This window comes from Takifugu flavidus, chromosome 15 (genome assembly GCF_003711565.1).
Source record: "Takifugu flavidus isolate HTHZ2018 chromosome 15, ASM371156v2, whole genome shotgun sequence".
In the NCBI taxonomy this organism is placed as follows: domain Eukaryota; kingdom Metazoa; phylum Chordata; class Actinopteri; order Tetraodontiformes; family Tetraodontidae; genus Takifugu; species Takifugu flavidus.
Window position 1 is genome coordinate 2,690,642 of NC_079534.1, and position 19,861 is coordinate 2,710,502.

General features: G+C 49.3%; 2 protein-coding genes and 1 long non-coding RNA gene across 11 annotated transcripts; 1 reads left to right on the plus strand and 2 right to left on the minus strand.

The window, feature by feature from the left end:
• Positions 1-901: 901 nt before the first annotated feature.
• On the minus strand, positions 902-6,062 carry LOC130538911 (WW domain-containing adapter protein with coiled-coil-like). 4 transcript variants are annotated; one of them, XM_057056936.1, is made up of 13 exons: positions 5,741-6,061; positions 5,300-5,333; positions 4,844-5,033; positions 4,307-4,398; positions 3,900-4,009; positions 3,698-3,795; positions 3,338-3,616; positions 3,111-3,227; positions 2,810-2,949; positions 2,629-2,720; positions 2,370-2,553; positions 1,783-1,910; positions 902-1,692 (listed from the first exon to the last, which is right to left on the minus strand). In XM_057056936.1, the coding sequence occupies exons 1-13, from the start codon at positions 5,779-5,781 to the stop codon at positions 1,623-1,625; spliced, it is 1,575 nt and encodes a 524-aa protein (XP_056912916.1). In that variant the 5' UTR covers positions 5,782-6,061; the 3' UTR covers positions 902-1,622. The 4 variants fall into 4 exon arrangements, with proteins under 4 accessions (XP_056912916.1, XP_056912915.1, XP_056912917.1 ...); XM_057056935.1 differs by having other exon boundaries at positions 2,370-2,556; XM_057056937.1 differs by lacking the exon at positions 3,111-3,227 and having other exon boundaries at positions 2,370-2,556; positions 5,741-6,062.
• Positions 6,063-6,533: 471 nt separating this feature from the next.
• On the plus strand, positions 6,534-19,851 carry LOC130538907 (MAGUK p55 subfamily member 7-like). 6 transcript variants are annotated; one of them, XR_008953996.1, is made up of 18 exons: positions 6,534-7,025; positions 7,414-7,456; positions 7,719-7,826; positions 8,055-8,132; positions 8,969-9,049; positions 10,285-10,419; positions 11,612-11,693; positions 11,773-11,858; positions 11,973-12,050; positions 12,544-12,740; positions 12,820-12,878; positions 13,331-13,384; positions 15,026-15,199; positions 17,366-17,446; positions 17,523-17,616; positions 17,683-17,791; positions 18,332-18,669; positions 18,997-19,128. XR_008953996.1 is itself a non-coding variant. In XM_057056920.1 (18 exons), exons 3-18 carry the CDS (start codon positions 7,734-7,736, stop codon positions 19,225-19,227), a joined length of 1,776 nt encoding a protein of 591 aa, XP_056912900.1. In that variant the 5' UTR covers positions 6,534-7,025; positions 7,414-7,456; positions 7,719-7,733; the 3' UTR covers positions 19,228-19,851. The 6 variants fall into 6 exon arrangements, 5 of the variants coding, with proteins under 5 accessions (XP_056912900.1, XP_056912896.1, XP_056912897.1 ...); XM_057056920.1 differs by having other exon boundaries at positions 18,332-18,475; positions 18,997-19,851; XM_057056916.1 differs by having other exon boundaries at positions 17,523-17,791; positions 18,332-18,475; positions 18,997-19,851.
• On the minus strand, positions 13,875-15,004 carry LOC130538948 (uncharacterized). Its single transcript, XR_008954005.1, has 2 exons — positions 14,194-15,004; positions 13,875-14,036 (listed from the first exon to the last, which is right to left on the minus strand). It is a non-coding gene; the product is annotated as an uncharacterized LOC130538948 (long non-coding RNA).
• Positions 19,852-19,861: the final 10 nt, after the last annotated feature.

Genomic DNA, 19,861 nt, shown 5'->3' on the forward strand with positions numbered 1-19,861 from the left:
AAATCGGAATCCACTCGGGCCCTGGTGCCAGATTAGGAGGGAGATGACCCTTTAATGATCCGGAAGGCCTTGGATTCAACAACGGTTTCAGATTTTGGGCTGATTATTCCACATTACGCACTGGAAAATTCAGATTTTAGGGCTTTTGCGGGGAGATAACAAGCTGTCCCTCCTGGATTGCTGTGGTTCTGTTTTGTTGGCTTGTTTCCTTTATTAGGGCATCATATTTAGAGGTGTGTGGCTGTTTCATGTCACATAAAACTCAGGTGTGCTTTAAAGACTTTCCAAGCGGGTGTCTTTCACCCAAGGTCCACCTCTGGCTCCACGTCAGGCAGGTCTTTCATGTCCCAGAAGGTCCTTTATCCTTCTGGATCTATGACCCAGGCCCTCAATGACCCGTCTACTCACGCTTTCAGGTCTTTAATGGACACAAGATTTTTTTCCTTTCTGTAGAACCGCAGACCTGCTCTCTGCTGCCACCGTGTGGCCAGACAAGCGTACTGCATCCGATTTGTTCCAACCCGCCACCGTGGAGCCTGGTGGTGGGGGGGGGGGGGGTGGAGACTGATCGGACATTGTCCAGAGCGGCCACCCGAACCCGAGTCCACTCGTTTTGCAGGCGCTTCATGCATTATTTACCTATTTCCCCACAAAGCCTCCAACAGACGAGGAGCGATTAAAAGTCATGGAAAAGATGTGGTACATTTTATTTTTTTTTTAATATTTTGAAGGATACAAAGTCCCCGACCCCAAAGCCCACCCCACCCACCCCAAACATGAACGTGTGACGGGGAACAGCTGTGTGTGACTGACGTTGCTCTGTGGGTTCAGAAGTGTGAGATTGTGACGTTACTGTGACGTTCTTCTAAAAACAAACTAATCCGGCTCGTCGGAGCAGAGGGAAATGTTGGAATCTTGGTTTATTTTTAAAAATATATGTGTCTTTTATCTTTCTGTCAAAGTCTTTGATCTTTTCCGATCGGAGGAAACAGTGATGTTCAACAATAATTTAACTTTACACGACTGTAAATTCGGTTTTTCCACCTCGCTAAGATGCACACCGGGAATGGAACGCCCCCCCATCGTGGGAGGGAACACAAACTTCACCATTATAAAAAAAGAAAGAAAGCAAAACAACAGAAAGTCGCCTCCTGCAGCCAAACAGGGTCTGAAAATGTCGAGGTTGTTTTTTTTTTTGTCTGGAGTGTTGATGCGTCTAGCCTGAAGTCCTGTGGACCAGAGGGACCATTAACGGCGGGTGGGGGGGGGGCAGCTTCAGAAGACAGAGGATTAAAAATAGCAACATCAACGCATCAAACTGTGGATCTGAGTCCATGTGAAAAGCCTGGAGGGGTTAAAAAAAACCAAAACAACTGCTGATCTTTCGACGCCATCGTTCACAAAAGAACCACACCAGAAACGACCCCGAGGGCGGCGGCGGCGTGCCCGGTGCTGCCTCGGGTCTTTGTCCACTGCCTAAAGTGTCTAACTGTGAGAAGGTTCAATGAAAAAGCAAATTTTAATCATAAAAAGGAAGGGGGGGGGGGCAAAAAGACGGGTTGTCCGGACGGAGGAGCGCCTTCGGGTTGGTGTCCGATCCTGAACGGGTCCAGTCCAGACGCTCACACCATGTAGGAGTTCTGGTTCTTCAGCTTGTCCAGCTCTTTGCTCTGCTGCCTCAGAAACAGGATTCTGGATACAAATAAAAAAAAAATATGTAAAAATAGGGGGGGGGGGGGGGAGTTTTCACGGCTCTCTGAGTGGATCCGGCGCCGGCCTCACCTCTGTTCCCGCAGCGTGGCCTGGATTTCGCACACTCTGACCAGCGAGCGGAGGTTCTTCATCTCAGTGCAGATCTCAGACATGTACAAGCTGCCCATGTTGTGGAAGTCCTCGTTGGTCCGGGCCGCCTGGCGGTGAGAGAGGAGCCGCTTTAGAGCCTGACCTGACCACGCCACCGTGGACCGCCTCCTTCCGTTTGGATGCAAACCGTCCCGCTGCGGCGCTGCTTTGTTTCCACCTTAAATTATTCATCGCACCCGTGCGTACGCGGCTCTACATCTCCTGAGATGCTGTCGGCCAGCTCGACTCGGGCGGATGCGGGAAGGAGGTTATTCGAGACTTTTATGTTCAAAGCTGGAACGTTTTCCAGCACCACACCACTCACGTGGAACTTCGAAAGCTTTTAGCCACAGAATACATTCCTCTAGCTAAAGGAGGAGCTATTAAAGTGTGCCGATAGAGGCCAAAACAAGCAGGAAGACGGGAAACGTCAGGAAACTGGGTGGAGACCACTTTAAAGATGTTGTTTCTCCAGTCAGGTAAAGAGCAACAGCAGAAGGGAGGAAGACAAGGGGCAGCAACCGTACCTGTTTCTCAGTGGTCTCTGAAGGCCACCCTTGGATGTGCCTGACCAGGTTCTCATCGAAGTGAGCTGCCAGTGTCGGGGTGAAGGAGCTGGGGGCGTCGGCCTGGGGTTGGCCGGAGCTACTGGAGGGCAGGTGGGGCAACACAGCCCCGGATGTGTTTGAGCCTGAGCACGGGATCTCCTGGCTGCTGGAGACAGACACCAGGGGGTTAGTAAAGACCACACGGACTGAGACTTGAGGGGTTTGGGAAGTCCTCGACCTTCTCTGCTGGATCGTTCTGGGGTCCTCTGGGTGCTTCTCTGCCGTCTGAGACACAGAAGCCGACCTCTGTTTGACTGAAGACGCGCCGCTCTGCAGAGGCGAAGACAACAACAACAACTGAACCATAAACACAAACGCAGACGTGATAAAACCCGGCGACGACGCTTCCGCCTCCTCACCCTTGTCTGTGCGGACGCCGCGCTGCCAGGGTGGATGGACTTCTGGCTGCTCTGCGGCGTACCGTTGCGCGGCGAGACATACGGCCGCGGCGATGATGCGTCCGACGTCAGAGAGACGGGCGACTGGTTGGAGTGCTGGGCTGAAATAGGGAGACAGCGTTAGGCTGCGATCTGCGGGGTTCCTGCTCCTGCTTTTAGTGATAACAAGCGCCAAAAATAAGCACGTGGAAGCCGGAGTCCACCGTAAAACGCACACAGGATCCTTAGAAAGGAACAGGAAGTTGAGTTTTGACCGCTGTACCTTGGTTGGAGTGCTGAGCAGCGGACAGCAGAGCAGTGATGTTGAAAGCGGGTCCGGCAGCCAGCAGCTTATGAAGCACAGACCGCAAGGAAGCTTGGGTGACAGCAGCTGCCAAGACTGGAGGGGGGGTCAGAGGAAACGTGCACACACGCGGAGGTGAGTGAGCGACAACACACGACAGAAAACGCATCATTTCTTAGCAACGGTCCACCGGCCGGAGCCCCCACCTTCGTTGAGCTTGGCCACGTCCATGCTGCCGTTGTTCATCTGCAGGGTGGCCTTTAACGCTGGGAGCAGCTGGTGCAGCAGGGCGGGGTCCTGCAGCAGGGTCGGAGAGGGCGACTGCACAGGCTGGGGCCCGTGCATCAAAGAGGAGGAGGAAGAGGAGGAGGAGGAGGAGGACAGGGTGGAGGAGGCCGGACCTGGAGCGGCGTTCAAGCTCTGAGAGGACGAGGACGAGGCGGAATGGCTGGAGTTGGATGCTGTAGACGGATCCCCTGAAGTCTCTGCAGAGATGAAGAGGACGAGGGACGGAGGCGTTAGCGACCTTTCGGGGGACGTCGTTCTGAGACGTGCGCCATATTTACTGGACGGGGCTTTGTCCTGCAAGGCCTCTTGTCTGTAGTCCATGTCCCGGGGGAAGCTGTTCCCCGCCACCTTGACTGAATCTTTCTGTCTTTGCTCCCTGCAGCAGATGAAGCAGAAAGCAGCCGTGACTCCGAGCCCGCCGTGATCCTGAAGCCATTAAACAAGGATGAAAAGCTCTCTTTGACATTTAAATGTGCTTGCCTCTCCAACAGGTCTTTGGGCTTCTCCCACTGGGAGACCTCGGTTCTACAGTTGTAGTAGTACTTCTTCCCAGAGGAGCTGATGTGTTCTGTCCAGTCATCAGCCGGGTCCTGGTGAGGACACACGCAACAGAGGCATCAGAGACCCTGTTTTATATCCCTCGCTGCCTCACCATAACGCCGTTTCTGCCCCATTGGCCTAAACAGCAGCACATCTTGATGCATTTTTAATCCTAATTCAACGTCAACAAGACTTTTCTCTGGACAAATGTTGGTTGTTGGTTTGCTAGTGTTGTCTGATAAATCATTCGTAAGTCGCAGCCAGTCTGATTTTATCTCAAGAACAACCCAGAAAATCTGAATGACATAAAGAAAAAGCAGCGGCTCATTAGGAGACTCTGGTCCTACCCTCTCTGCGGGCTTGCTCTGAGCGGCATGCAAGTCCGAGCCATGGTGGGAGCTGTTGTTGTGACAGTTCTCCTGAGGGGAGTCGTTGGTCCCTGCAACAAAGAAACCGTTTACACCCAAAAAATACTGACTCACTTCAGCAGCGTCTCGGGGCCCGGCTCCCTCCACTCTCTGCTTTTGCTCTGTTCCTCAAGCTCAGCCCCCCCCACCCCCAGTGGGCAGCAAACATTAATGGGAGATTAAACATAGTATGTTACCACCTGACGGCGGAGGACAACCGCTCGCAGGCTTACAGATGCAGGCAGATTTAGAGGAGATGCTCCTTAAAATAGATCCTACTGTGACTTTAGGTGTTTATCCCTGAATAGAATGACTCTATGCCCTCCATTTCCAGCCCTGCTTCTTCATGCAAACTATGCTGGGATTTGGAAAATAACCAAAAGTACAGAACTATGGTATGCAAAACCCTGCTGACCACAGTATGCTGTATGATTTCATCACTAACAGGAAATGGTCAAGCACGTGATCTCAGCCTACCGTTTTTCCCTCTGACGGCATGAGGGAGTTTAGCCTTGCCGTGTCCGGCGCCGTCTCCGTGTCTGCTGCCAGGACTTTCATCTGAGCGTCGCTGCATCTTGTAAGGAGGTGTGGGGTCTGATGGACCATCTCGCACCTTGTCGTAGCGGTGAAGGTTGCTAGACTGGCTCTTTGGCTGATATTTATGGGCCTAGATCAAAGTAATATAGTCAAGATCAAAGTTATATCGTCAAATTTGCTGCAGAGTACATAAAGGTTTAAGGGCACCTATTAACTTTATTTGTACCACGGAATCATCGGCTTTTCTGCAGCGCATATGGAGCCTTGATATGGAACCACTGGCTTGTCAATGATTTACAGACTGACCAATAAAAGTAATAGTTTGTGTGATAGTGATAGGCGATTACACTGGTAGAATAAGGAGATGACAGGTCAATTCAAATAAAAATATTATACCTGATAGGACTGCGAATCCCTTCTGTCGGTACACCTGTGGAGACAAACCCAAGAGACGATTAAATTACGTTGTTTTACAAAAAATAATTCTGGTGGCTAATGGTTAATTAGCAATCGCTAGCTTAAACCAAACCTCAATCCGTATATTTAAAAAAAAAACCTCAAAGAAATGCATAGCGTAGTAATGATACCTTCATTATTCAAAACGCGTTGTTAACGAGTTGGAGGTTGGTTTTAATTTAGCCTTCTGGCGACGGAAAACGTTAAATATCTAAAAAAAAAAAAAAAAAATTAACTGGTGGCAACTGAAGTGCTAGCTAGCTAGTAGCATACAGGGGAAGCGAATTCTTCAGAAGCCATCTGTACAACCAAACGTCAAATAAAATTATTAAATTATATCTTATCGAATGTTACTGCTATTAACACATGCGGCTGGTTTACCCATCGCTGACTCTTGTTGGTTTCCTTGCATACATCACCATCAAGGCTGTGGTGATGTATGTGCGGGATGTGTGTGCGAACCGTGGCCTTCTGTCTCTGCTTTTACACTTCTCTTTTCTTCAGCTTTCGGGGAACCTAGACTTCGTCCGTCCGGCAAAATACACGCCTACACGCTGAACACAAAGTTCCAGCACTGCATAGCGGGCGGTCGTGACCAAAAACCACCCTCAGCGCATCATTTGACATGTACATTCGGTAAACGTTTGGTTAAGCCGACGTTGACTCTGCCGAGAGCACCGGGGAGGAAACGAAGGAGTCGGCTCGGTAATGTTTAGTTAGAAAATCTGCTTCCTGTTTGGCTTTTCAAAATAAACCACCGAGTTGCAAATATCAAAACTTGACAAAAAAGCGAGCACTGTAACGAGCAACGATGACAAATCTTTCAATAAAAAATACTGGATATACATTGTACAGGCAGTACTAGGCAGTAGTAATACAAGACTACATAACATAGACTACATAACATAGATGGTTACTTTTTGGCCTTGATCCTATGCTCAAGGGTTCTCCAGGATCCTTCACACGACGGATTAAATCATCTGTTCCTCGGCCATTTCCTGAAAATCTTCACAATGACCGTATTTCAATATTTGTGTGGTATATCTAATAAAAAGATGAAGGGACAATGTGCAAAGCGATGTCGAGCGCTAACGGAACAATTTAGTGCTTTTATTTTGAATTTTGTTTTGAATTTCCGGAGTTAGCCTAGCCGTCTGAGATAACGTGACGCAGCTGAAAAGGAAGTAAGGAACCATTAGTTCTCCAGGCCGCATCTCATTGGCTGGATATTTTTAGGACCCGCCCACGCCTGCGCTGTGTATCTGGGTCGACTCGATAATCAATATTTTATTGATCATACTGATAAATTGGCCATCCTAGAGGTTAGAATGATGCCAAACGGCCACGGTGCAGGCCTATTCTGCTTTGTCCCTTTTGATCTCACGTTTTGTTATTAAAAGTGTGGCCTCACAAAAAATGTGGTGACCCAACTTTTCAAAAACCAAAATGAAAATAGGACCACCGATTTACCAGAAGTGGAGCTGACCAACTTTACTACATTGTATTATTGATTACCCTCATGCTTGATTTAGGTCAGAGGCATTGAGCAGCTCAGAAACCCTCTGCAATCATTTGCAGTCAGGCCATTCGAGCACTGGCATAACAAGAGGACGCTGAAAATTTGGATATTTAGTGATACTGAGTCTAATGGAATGGGCAATCTTGGGTGAGTCAAGCTTCAGTTTTGCAAGTTTGCTTATTGCTTCTAATTTAAATGTCAGGAAACATTTTAGTCTACACTGAGCTGTTTCAATTCAAAACTAAAAAACGTTTGTCACAACAAAGTGTGTTAAATTGCATCGTTTCACAGGTACTGAGGCCTATAACATGGTAAAATATTCATATTATGGGGGAAAAAACACAATTAATTGGCATGCAGTCATCTCACTTGAACGTCAGGGGGCAGTATTGGGCCGCGCGTTTTTGTGTTTCGCGTCATTTAATCCTCCATCCACCATCTGGGATGATGTAAACAAATACATGTTGGAACAGATAACCAAACATGATTTCTGGATATACCAAAGGCTTCAATGTAATTTTTTAATTATTTCCAGAGTGAGGAGAACAGAAGACGGAGTTGCGTCCAAAGCGTAGCAGGTTGGCCCGTTGTTTTTTTCCCTTCTGCACCTCTTATATCATCCCCTGATATTAAAACACTCACATCAGTGGAAAATGAAGCGCTGGTGCCATAACAGTGAAAACTTTAAAGGCTTTTCCATGCAGTATCTTTGTCATCACGCCCTCTATTTAACCTTCGAACCCTCGCTTAGAGTTCTTGACCTGTTCCTCATAACCTTTGAAGAGGGACTGTGTAACAGGTGTTGATGGAGTGTTATTAGGTGTGTCTGTGTGTGTGTAGCTGCTGTCCTCCATCATGTCGAGGAAGGAGAGTCAAATGGACAGAGAGGAGGACTACAGGTTCCTCCACAGCGTGCTGATGGAGAAGAAGCTCCATCTGCTCTTCAAGGTGACGACTCTGAGCTCCACATCTGCTCTTTTTTCTCTCCCACTAATATCAGCGTAGGAAATAATTGCGCCATCATCCGCTCGGGTTTAACTGGAAACTACTCCGACGGCAGCTACTACTCGTGTTCAAATGTTCTGGCTCGTCCCAGGCTGTTCCATAAATGATGTTTTACGATCGTGCGTTTATTAGAAGTTGCAGAAAACCTCTGTTCTGATGCTGTGCTGACAGATCCACGAGTGCCTGAGGCGTTTCGAGAAGCGGGGCCTCCTCCCGGCCCGGGAGCACGCGGCGGGCCTGGCCTCGGACGTGAGTGACCCCGTCGGAGGGCGGAGGATCCGTTGCACCGCTCCGGCCGCTTCCTCTGATAAGGAGAGGACTTCCTCGCGCCAGAGCGATGCGCATTCTTTCCGACTCTCAGAACCCTTTCGAAGCTCAGATGTTTCAAAGCAGTGAGGTCATCGAGGACGGCCCGTGTGGCCAGAACCGCTGCTAAAATCATTGTCCGCGCACCAGCCAGAGTTTCAGCATTTGTTTGTTTCCAGCGCTGTTCCTCTGCGCCTGTGGCACCGCGGCGCTCCGGTCCTCGTGCCTCCTCCTGACTTTATCTTTGCATTTTCTGTGTGGTTTCCCAGTTTCCTGTTTCTGCTGTATCCCCTCCATGTTTCCATACCGTCTATCTCCCCCCCATATTCTATATTCTCTCCCACGTACTGCTCTCCTTCCCCTCACTCCCTTCGCCTCAGATTCGCTTCGACAGCCTCTCCCCGCCTCCCCCCGCCTGGGTTAAATCACCAGGGCCCGCTGGTAGGGCCAAACCAGGGGCCTGTTTCCCCTCAGAGAGGCTTCTGTTTGCTCACAGTGGAAACTAATGAACCTCCACCGCGCTGCTTCGACATCTTGAAGCAGTCATTACCGCGGTTCGCTCGACGTGACGAGTGTCAGCGCTGCTCCGTTCCACAATCGCATAGTAGCCTCGCACATTCAAGACCCCATTGTTAACGACAATTAAACAAAGAGAACACGGGCTAATTAGTTAGCATCGAGCTCCGTCCTCTGTGTGCTAACAAAGACAAACGGTGAATTTTCAGATATTTATTTCAACATTATACCTCTAAATGGGTCCCGTTTTCTCTCTCTCCCAGTTAGCCGAGGAGCTGACGCACCGATACTGGAGGGAGGAAGCCAGAGAACTAGCTGCCCTGATTTCTAAACCTCACTTTAAGGTGAATGATACTTCAACTTTGCACATTTTTGAACAATAAACTCAATGGATACTTTTTTTTAAACAATTCGGTTCAAGTTCTAACATCATAAGAGTCCCAAATACAGAAAATGAATGTAGACATTTGGAATTTTCTGCCCTTGACAATGATTTTGGTAGCCACCTAGCCTAGCGCCAACATTTGTAATGGAAACTTTATTCGTCCAGCTTCCGGGCGCCGTTTTCCTTGATTATTCTTTGATCATCGTGAAGATTTCGAACACCTCACCTTGCACATCTGTCCTGCGGAGACGTGATGATGCTGCCGCTTATCTCATACAAAACTGATCGTGACACGCCTGTAAACATATTACACGCTGACCGTGGGTTCGATTTTTGGTCAAAAACACACACAAACACATACTTACGCAGATTAACAGCTAACATATGCACGCGTGTAGTCACCAAACGGAGCATTTCTTTCCCTCGTGTAACCACAATTTAACACGCTGATCCTGGGACAGTTGTGTTTCCCGGGACAGTCGTGTTTCCTCTGTCTGGTCGCACGGACCGACAGACCGACCCACGTGTAGATGTTATTGACGTTGACTTCGGCGCGTCAGTCTGCTTAAAGCTGCTGACATCTGCGGACCGCACCGATCGACCCCCAGTTTGTGTTTATTAGCGCTCTCGTGTGTGGAGGCCCAGATTTAAATGCATGTTTCATACACACACACACACACACACGCACACACACACAGAGAGAGAGAGCTGAAACGCCAGCAGAAAGCTACCAGCCCTGTTTGAACCGTTGTAATGACCCGTTTGTTCTTGGCTCCAGAGCAGCAGCTCACACATACTCAACACGGCCTGGCTGCAGTAACAACCTGCAAATTAGCGCTTGTGCTTTGAAAACGAACCTCCGACACGTCGCTCAGACGCTGGCGGGCTGCTAGCCGAGCGGCCGCCGAGGGACGTCTGGGCTGGCTGACGGGTGGATGAGTGGATGAGCAGACGCTCCCCCCATCGCTTCATGAAGGAGCCGCTTGTGCGTGGGCTTGTTTATCCAAAAAACACGAACCTTCTGGGCACGACGGTCATGTCAGGTTACCGTCCAACACTGGAAATGTGATGACATTTGCGTGTGTGAGGTCCAGCGCGCACGAGCAGAGTTCACTGGGTCATGGTGTGAGATGCAGGCTTGATACAGAGTCGTGTGTGTGGTGACCTGAACCTGACTTCCGGTCTCCATTCCAGGGTTTCCTGTCCGTGCACGACGCCGTGGCTCAGCGGGACTTTGAGCCCGCCTTACCGCCTGTGCCCGACCGCGTCCTGGAGGAGGAGGACGACTCCTTCAAAATCGTCAGCCTGGTCAAAACCAAAGAGCCGCTGGTCCGTAAACATGTGAAAGGGGATTTATGTCTCTGTTGGTTTGCTGCATCAGTTCTTGGAAAGGCAGGCGGCCGCGGTTGCCAGAACTTAAGAACATTGATACCGCTTTCAAAGAATGCGATCAATCTTCTTATCTAAGCCCTGGCGAGAGAGCCAATCATCCCAATGGGGGAGGGGGCTCCTCTCGGGAAGAGAGACTCGAAGAGGATTTTCATGGACGCTCCCAAATTTCTCCAGTTTTCCGAATTATCGCACGTCGATCAGAGGAGCTAAGCTGTGACAGTCGAGACGGAGCCAATCTGGTGATCCGGACTGTTTTTGTTGTAAGGGTGTGGCCCCGTCCCGGCCTGGATCATCTCCCGCTCCGGATATTTGTCTTCAACTTCTCTCTCTGTCTTTTTGTGCGCCTGCACGTGTTGAATTCGCCGTCCGCTCGAACAGTTCCCTAACCTCCCCTCCGGTTTTAACGCCGTTCACCTTTGATCTCTGCCGGTTTCCTTAACCCGCCGGGATAATCTGCAGAACTCCACTTTGTTCCGAGCCGTCGTTGCATCTGGAAAGTTCCTGGATTGAGTGACACTTGACCGAAAGTACAAAAGTGCACATACCTTCGCTAATGACACAAAATCCTCTAAATTTGTCCGAGGAAAGATTCATTTTATACATATACCGTAGATCAGATTCTCCATAAACATACAGATTAACGAACGCTTGTCCAGGTTCCACCTTTCCATTCTGGTCCGTAGCAGAGATGTTCAAAATTCCCTCGCACAAAATTCCATTGAATGTTTCGGCCCTGGTTTCTTAGGAACTCTTACAAGTCAGAGAAACAGTCTGTTAAAAGACAAACTCCACACCGCGGCGTGTTTGTGTGTTTGTCCGTAATATGGAACACACTTTTGTATCCAGCCCAAAACCGGATGATCAATCCAGGACCTTACAGATTTCCAGACGGCGGGTTTCACCCACGGAGGAGCCGATAAGATTCGATTCTCTCCACGTAAAAGCATCTGTTGAACATCATGTAGATTTAGATAACCTTCTCCAGTGTGTGTGTGTGTGTGTGTTGCTTGAAAGCAGCTGGTCAGAAGGTCTCCTCTGAACAACCTCTGCTGGAGTAAAGCAGCTCTGGAGGAACACGATGCGTTCGCTGTCCGTGTTTGACCTCTTTATGTCCATTTGAATCCTTCAGGGGGCGACAATAAAGAGGGATAAATCCACCGGGGCCATCGTGGTGGCGAGGATCATGAGAGGAGGGCCGGCAGATAAAAGCGGTGAGCCCAGAAATGAGACTGATAGAATGACTTGATCATATTTACAGAAGCATGATGGGGGCTTTCTGACATTTGAAAGGTCTGATCCACGAAGGGGACGAGCTGAGGGAGGTGAACGGAGTCTCGCTGGAGCACAGGAAACCAAAGGAAATCCCGTCTCTTCTGGTTCGTCTCACCTCAGCTGATAACGCTCCCCGACCCCAACGAGAGTTGCAATTAAAAGGGATATCTTGAAGCTAGCGTCATCCGAATAACGAATTTGTGTTTGTTCCTGCGCAGGCTCGTTCTCAGAATGAAGTCAGGTTCACCATCGTCCCCGCCTTCTCCAAGGAGGAAATGCCGCCAAATGAGCCAAAGGTAGCGACGCCGAGCAGCCCGGTTGAGTGAAAACAGGTCGCATCGGTGTCGTGTGTGTTGTATTCGCCGTTGCCGCGGTTACAGCAGCGCGTCCAGACAGTCAAGGACAGGACGCGCACCATCTTCGCAAACCTCTTCCAGATTTTTCTTGCTGTTTTAATTGGCAACGCTCGGTTTGTTGTCTCCAAGTTTACTCCCGGGCCGAACTCGGGCTTTACACAGGAAAAGCCTCATCCGCCGCAAGCCTCCACGTGAACCGTGCACGCCACTTGCATTGGATTTCAACGCTGGAAGCCGTCTGACTGAGGGAGTATTCGAAGGGGATTAAGGCAAATCGTCGTCTATGATCGTGGTCAATGCTAAAAAAATGACCCCATCACATGTGAAGAAGGACCAGATGTCCGTTGCTGGGATACGGAGAAGGCGAAGAGTGGAGCAACAGACCAAACACACGGCACTTTTTCCTTTGTTACCGGCTGTTTCCTCTCCTCAGCTGTTCGTCCGGGCGCTCTTCGACTACGACCCCGGCCAGGATCCCGCCGTCCCCTGCAAGGAAGCGGCCGTGGCCTTCAGGTGGGGCGACGTCCTCCAGATTGTCAGCGCGGAGGACGAGGCCTGGTGGCAGGCCTGTCACCAGAGAGACGGCCACAGTCGCGCAGGGCTCGTCCCCTCGCCGCAGCTTCACCAGAGGTGGGCGACTCCGACCTCAACGCGGCGCCTCGGAACGTTTGCGAGGAATCACCGAGGCTTTTGTTTCTGTCTGGAACAGGAGAGTTGCGCTGCAGCGACCCAAAGCCCTCTTCAAGCCTCGCAGAGTCGAACCGCCAGGTGACGCGTCCTAACAGAAGCTTTTCACTGCTTTTAGGGCGGCGGCCAGCGTCCGCCGTTGCACTCATGTCTCTTTTGTTTTCTCCACATGCGCCACAGATGAGAAGGAAGGTACACACACATCGTTGCACTGTCTTTGTGAGGACATTTAGAGACCCAACACACTCTCAAGCCCCTAACCCTGACTATCGTGACCAAACACTTAAACCTAACCCTGACCCTGACCCTGGCCCTGACCTAGACCCTGACCCTGACCCTGACCCTGACCCTGACCCTGACCCTGACCCTGATCCGGACCCGGACCCTGACCCGGACCCGGACCCGGACCCTGACCCTGATCCAAACCCACTTCTAACCTCAACTTTAAAACCTGATCAAGCCTGATCAAGAACACTCAAACACACATTTACATTGTCAAAAGTTTCATCACGTTTTCTCTTTTTTCCATCCAGTTTGTCCAGTTGTGGAGGACGTGGACTATGGAGCTATCACTGGGATCCACATCGGTGAGACTCTTTCCACTCAAATCCCACTGATACAGGAAAAGGGATGCAGCAATGCAACAGAGTGGAATAAGCACAATCAAACAGCTTTTTTAACCCCTACCTTCCGGCCAAAGCGTCCTTTAGCAAAAGCCACAATTCAGAATTATTGATTTTACGCCGATTAGTTCTTAACTAGCTTGTTAAATCACACACAAGCTAAATTAAAAGTGAATGAACTTGACATTAGAATCATTTCCACTTTGGAAAATGTATTTAACATTAAAGTATGGAGGGAAGAAATGATCCGTTCTGTACAAACCGGTTCGGAAGACCACGCGGCTTTGTGGTTTGGAGATTTGTAGCTGTGGACCGGAGCAGCTAATGTGGTTTTTAGCTTCCCCAATTACTCCGTTTGTCCTGATCTCACTGACTGGATCTCATGCACTTGACATGTTTGTGAAATAGAGCGACACAGGATGTTATAAGCATACATGCTGACTTAAAAAAATCATCCTTTTCTTGTGCATATAAGGCAAAGTGATTAGCTCGGCCATATGCATTTAATAATCCCTCGGTTCCTTCTTATCTGGGGACGGCCTCCACCTGAGGACGTGGCTCAAGACCTGTGTTTCCTTTCTGCCTGGATTATGAATCCTCATAGATGCCGGACGACCTAATGCACAGCAATCAGAGGAGAGGGAGAGGAAATGGAAACACCGGAGGATCCGTAGTGAAAAAGGAAAAACATGGCTGCCGAGGGATTCAAGTACTAATGCGCTGATCGGTCACCGTGACGGAGACACGCAGCCAATAAAAGTGCATATTTTTACCTTAATTGACAAAACGTTGGGATGTTTCTTACTGAGACTGAAACAGAAGAAAAAAATATTAGGAGTCAACTAATAGTTACATTTTCCTGCAAAGGAAACGTACAGATGTGCTTACAGAGTGAAATTACAGCTAACGTCAAATAAATCCTGCCACCTTCGGTTTACATCACGAGAACGAGTCCAGCCCGCAGAGCCGGGCCAGACCGCAGATGTATGGCAGGCGCTGGCTGCCGGGCGGCCCACGAGCAAAGCGTGACGGACGGTGTTGTCGTCTCCCGACTGCTGTTCGGAGTCTGGGTGGCAGCTGGCAGCGCTCGTGGTTTCGCAAATTGGGTTTTGCTTTTCTGTTTTGCTTCGCTCTCTTACTGTGGCTAATTCTTTTTATGGCCACCGGTGCTAAGGGAAGCACCTTTAAATGGAACCTGGCTGTGGTTAAAACAAAAATGAAAAAGTTTAATAATAATATTCCTAAAGAACGCTCGCATAATGTCACGAAATTTCAAAGAATTAGCATCTAAAGAGCTCCAACGATTAGTGTTAAACAAAGATTGATGTGACGCTCAGCTAATACATGAAAATTCTGCCAAAAGACAAAGAAATTGATGGATCAAAAATGGTAATACCATAATAACTAAACAACTGCACACTCATTTAGAAACAAGGCTTAGTTGGGAACGACAATGGCACCTTTTGGGACTATTTGTTTTTTCCCCGCGCTGAACGGCGGCTAGCATGAACACAAACAGGACACGGGGGTGACTGCAACAACTTGTTTACATTGATTTGGAGTTTTCAGCCACACACCTGACCGATCCTTCTGTCTCACACCCAGCCGGTTTACGACGGAGCTTCCGACTCGGGAGGAAGAGCAGCTGGGTCAGGGAGGCGGCGCGAGCCAAGAGGTGGAGCACGGGGGTAAATGGCTCAAATCCTCCCCCAACCTACAGAGAGGTGATCCCCTATCGGAGGGACCCCGAGGACGGGCACCGTCTGGTCGTTCTGGTCGGTGGGTATGAGCAAAAGAAACAGTGTGGGTGGAAACATCTGTGTAAAGTGTCTTGAAGACTGTCCGTCACACCCGCGGGAACGCCGGCGAGGGCCTTCTTAACACCACGTTACCCTGGATCGCCCCTCGGATTAAAGATGGAACAGGAGGGACCCAGGCAGGAGGGATGAATAATAGATGAAGGAAGAGAATCGGATCGAGCGGATCGAGAGCATGATCCTTCTCAATGTCAGCCAAGTATTTTATCATCAAACTAGAACAGCTAAGACAGCCTGGATTTAGATTTAGATGTCTTTAATTGAGTCAGAGCTTACCTTGACTCCGGTTTGCTACTTTTTTTTTCAAGCTCTCCATCGAGCAGAGATCATCATTAGGAATCTATAGCTTATTGGCAATGAGGTTTATATATGGAAAATCCTCCATCGCTAAACTGGAACCAGCTGTGTCAAATTTGGCCTCGCTGGAAATATATACAGCATTTTGTTTGTACTGTGTGTGTACTTTAAATGAAATAATAGACCTCTGTGCCTTTAGGAAAGGTTGTGGGCCCGCCAGGCCCCTCTGAGCCCTACAGATCCTGCAGTTCTTGAAAAAAATCAAAACAGGTCAGGGGAGAAAATCCGCCCAGTCTGATGAGACTCTGCTCCAGTTGTCCTGCGAAAGACATCAGCGGCGTACGAGCGCAGACTCTATAAACCTGATATTTGGTAATGTATTGAGCTCATGCAACACTGTGATGGAAAAGGCAGGTATGTCAGGAATCCGACTGTCAGGGTTCAGACGGAGCTCATTTAGCATCTGATGCAACGCCGAACCGCAGAGAGCAGCTCTAGGAGAGAATCCCAGATGCTACGGTGTGTGTGCGTGTGTGTGTGTGTGTGTGTGCGTGCGTGTTCATGCAGGGTCCTGACGTCTTTTACTCTCTGTGTGGGGTCAAACAATCTATTTTTTACTCATTTTCATCATATTGGGGAAACAATCCAGCTCTGCCCTCCGGTCTTGCCGTCAAGCCGCCCACCAATCAGAGGTTTCTTGGCCCAATCAGGGCCTCTCCTTTCGTCGACAACATGAAGTTAAATAAAAACATTCACGGCAACTTCCAGAGCAGCTATCGATAACTTTAAAAGCGAAGTAGGTGGAGTCCCAACGAATGGCTGTTTTTACTATTCTAGTCAGTTCAGCTTTATTCATAAAGCATCTGTTACACCAAGATTGATAGAAACTCAGAACCCGACCCCCAGAGGGAGCATGCGTGGCAGATAGAACCTCTTTGAACGGGAAGAATCCTCCAGCTGGACCAGGTGCTGCTAGGGACCCTCCCGTCATCGACTGTTCCACCGTTACGGTCCGATGATGGAAGAGTTCCCGATCGGCTGGTTCTGTTGTCAGCTACACAACAATTCCTGACCGAGCATTTCGGCCACGTTTCCGCTAAATCGCAGAGTTCTGGTTCATTATGGTTTGGAACTGCGCGTGTTCCGTTTCCGCATGTGAGAGGGAGGCAGATAGCTGCGCTGCCAACATAATTACTGTGACAGCGTAGCAACGCGACAGCGTGTAGCGGTTGAGCTGGGCATTAAATTTAGTCTCTCACAAGCTGAAACCGCCTGCAACGACCAGTAAACGTTCCAAACTGGATCCAGGCGTCGCGCTCGGTGGAAACGCTCCTTTTTTTTGAGAAGTGGAAAAATAGTTAGAAGCCGAGAACTGTTGACCTCACGTGATCACAGTGATTTTTTGGGCCCCTCGACGCTAATGGCTAAGGTGAAGTTTAAGGCTTAGACATACGTTGTTAATGGAGGTCAATGCAAAGGCCTTGTGAGGGGGTGTTTCCTCTTCCGACATTAATGACACGTTTAGACTTGAATCTATGGAATTACCAGAGGGCACGGGAGCATTTACTGTCCTACAGAGAGCTACAGGGATGGAGAAAAAGAGCGGGGCCGTGTGGAGAATCATTTCCAAATCAGTATGAAATCAGAGCTCCGTCTGTCCGATTCTCTCATGCTTCCTCCCTTCTGCTCTGATGATGGAGACAGATGTGTCACCAGCTCGCTAACCTCGCTGGAGCTATTTGATCATGAGCAAAACATGAACGCACATACTGACACGGTTTGGAACGAGTTGCCCGCACGCTGAACATGGCCTATTGTACTTTATCCCAAGGGCCCAACGGCGTTGGCGTTAATGAGCTGAAGAGGAGGCTTCTAATATCCGATCCCGACCGCTATGGCGTCACCGTACCGTGTAAGACACATGTGCATTTACTTCCTGCGAGCTCGGCGGTTTCTGATCTCTTTTAAAGCCCCCTCTGTCCTTTCAGACACCACCAGAGAGAAGAGGAAGCAGGAGAGCGAAGGGGTGGATTACCATTTTTTCTCAGTGCACGCGTTTGAAGAGTACATCCTCAGTAATAGGTACGGCGCGCACCAGTATCCACCAGTTCTGCCGATTTATCATTTCATACCATCTGTTTTTAAAAGGTTTATAGAATATGGGCGATACGACGGGCACTACTACGGAACGAGCGTGGACTCCGTGTGCACGGTGATGGCCGAGGGCAAGGTGTGCCTCCTGGACGTGCACCCGAGTGTAAGCGAACAAATCGAATAAATATCTTTCGTCAAATTAATTGATCGTCCACAAGACTCTCTGTGAGGTTATCCTTCGCCTGCTCTTCTGAACTTTAAACCGAAGCGTTAGCGTCCGAAGACGTGCCAGCCCGACACAAACAAGCAATAAAGACCAGTCGCCATCTAGTGGTCTTGGACATACACAACGATCTTTTTCCTGTAATACCTGTTGGCTAATTTCTATGCAAAGGTCTCAATCCACGTAAAAAAAAGAACGGAACGGCGAACAGAAGTAAGAATTTCAACTCAAGCCATTTAGTTGCGAAGCATTTACACAGACAAGCAAAAAAAATTCTCAAACCAAGAATAGTTCAGTCCCCGCTTAACTTCTTTTCGACAAAAACCTCATTCGCTGGCAGCGTTTGTAATTTAATTTGACGTGTATTTTAAGAACGGACTCAAACTCCCCAAAAGCTTGATTGATCCAAGTTGGCTAAAATTCTTCTCAACTCTATTTTTTGCCTTTGTGAAAGTCACTCAGCCTACTCCCCTTCCGCAGAAAATAAAGCGCGTGTACTCGCTGGAGTTCATGCCGTACGTGGTGTTCGTGAAGCCGCCGCGCATCGAGGAGCTGCGGCTGACCAGACGGAGGGCAAAGTTCATCTGCGACGAGGAGGACAAGAGCGCAGTCAGGACCTTCTCAGTGAGACACTCAGAGCATGTTAGCGACACGTGTGAAGGTGTGAGGTGCTTGTTCCATGTCGTGTCCTGTCTTCCACGCGGTTGACCTGGGACTTTTTTACAAGACAAGGGGAGTTCCAGGGCTGCCGGTGGGGCGGCTGATGTTCCCAATAGAACCCACGGGTGGGACCTGTTGTCCAAAAGTTGACATTTGAGGTAATAAAAAGAAGAAAAGGGGCGGTGTGTGAGAAACAGCGGGTCGCTTTTATCACGCCCATCTGGCCTGTCCATCACTGTTTGACCTACCTGCCCATGTTGCCCTTATTAAAACCAGTGAGGTCACACATCTGCGTCCCAGTCCAGCTGCAGTGTGTTCAGCACCACAACAGGCTTACAGCACCCTTGTTGCTCCTCACTCTCTTCTTTAAGCTGCTCTTTTGTTGGGTTTCAAACAGGTTCTTGGTTTAATTCCCTACAGCAGTGAAATAAAAGAGGAACTCTATGAAAACTCATTTTAACCCTCCTGGTATGTTCTCCTGGCAGGAGGAGGACTTCGAGAACATGATCGATCTGGCTGAAACCATGGAGAACCTGTGTGGGCACCTGTTCGACAAGGTGATCGTCAATGGAGACGTCACGGCGGCGTTCAGAGAGCTGAAGGCCGACCTCCAGAGGGTCGACCAAGCCGAGGTCCAGTGGATCCCGGCAGAGTGGGTCTGTCCGCCCCCCACAAACGCCCGCAGTAGCTGCGGACAGCTGGGCGGCTGGATCTGAACCCAAGAGCTGCAGCTTTGCTTTCTGTCAGACTTTCAGTTTTCCTGTTGGCGTTTGGCAGAAATAACAACTCTCAAGACGGAGATCTGGGGGAGTGGGGGCACGCCAGAGTGCGGCCGAGTGTAATCCTCCCCTGCCAAGTTACAAACATCAGCATGGAATCGTTCTGACAGCTGCTGCATTTCAATTAACCGTAATGTACACCAGAGAAACATTATTAGGCCAAGTCAGGCAGACATCAGGCTGCACAAAAACAGACCCGCCATCAAGATAACTGTCGATTTCAGCCAACATTTAGTAGCTAAGCTACCGGTTCAGTTGTCCTGGGAGCAGCTACACCTCCAGCAGTGTGATTTCTCACTCAACTAAAGTCATCATTTACGCCCAAGTTGGTGGAATCGTGCCTCCAAAGGGTGGAATATCCCATTCTGGTGAAAAGGGGACTACCAAAAGGTCAGGCAGATGAATAAGCTTGCTAACACCACCACAAACCGTGGGTAGAAAACTGCCCAGACAAGAAAATGTTGTTTAAAACGATCCAATTTAGAACTTTGGTCTGTAAATTAAAAAGAAAAACAGGCGGCCCACCCCTACAGAAGTAGAAAAACCTGTTTTAACTCTCAATCCCCGACTC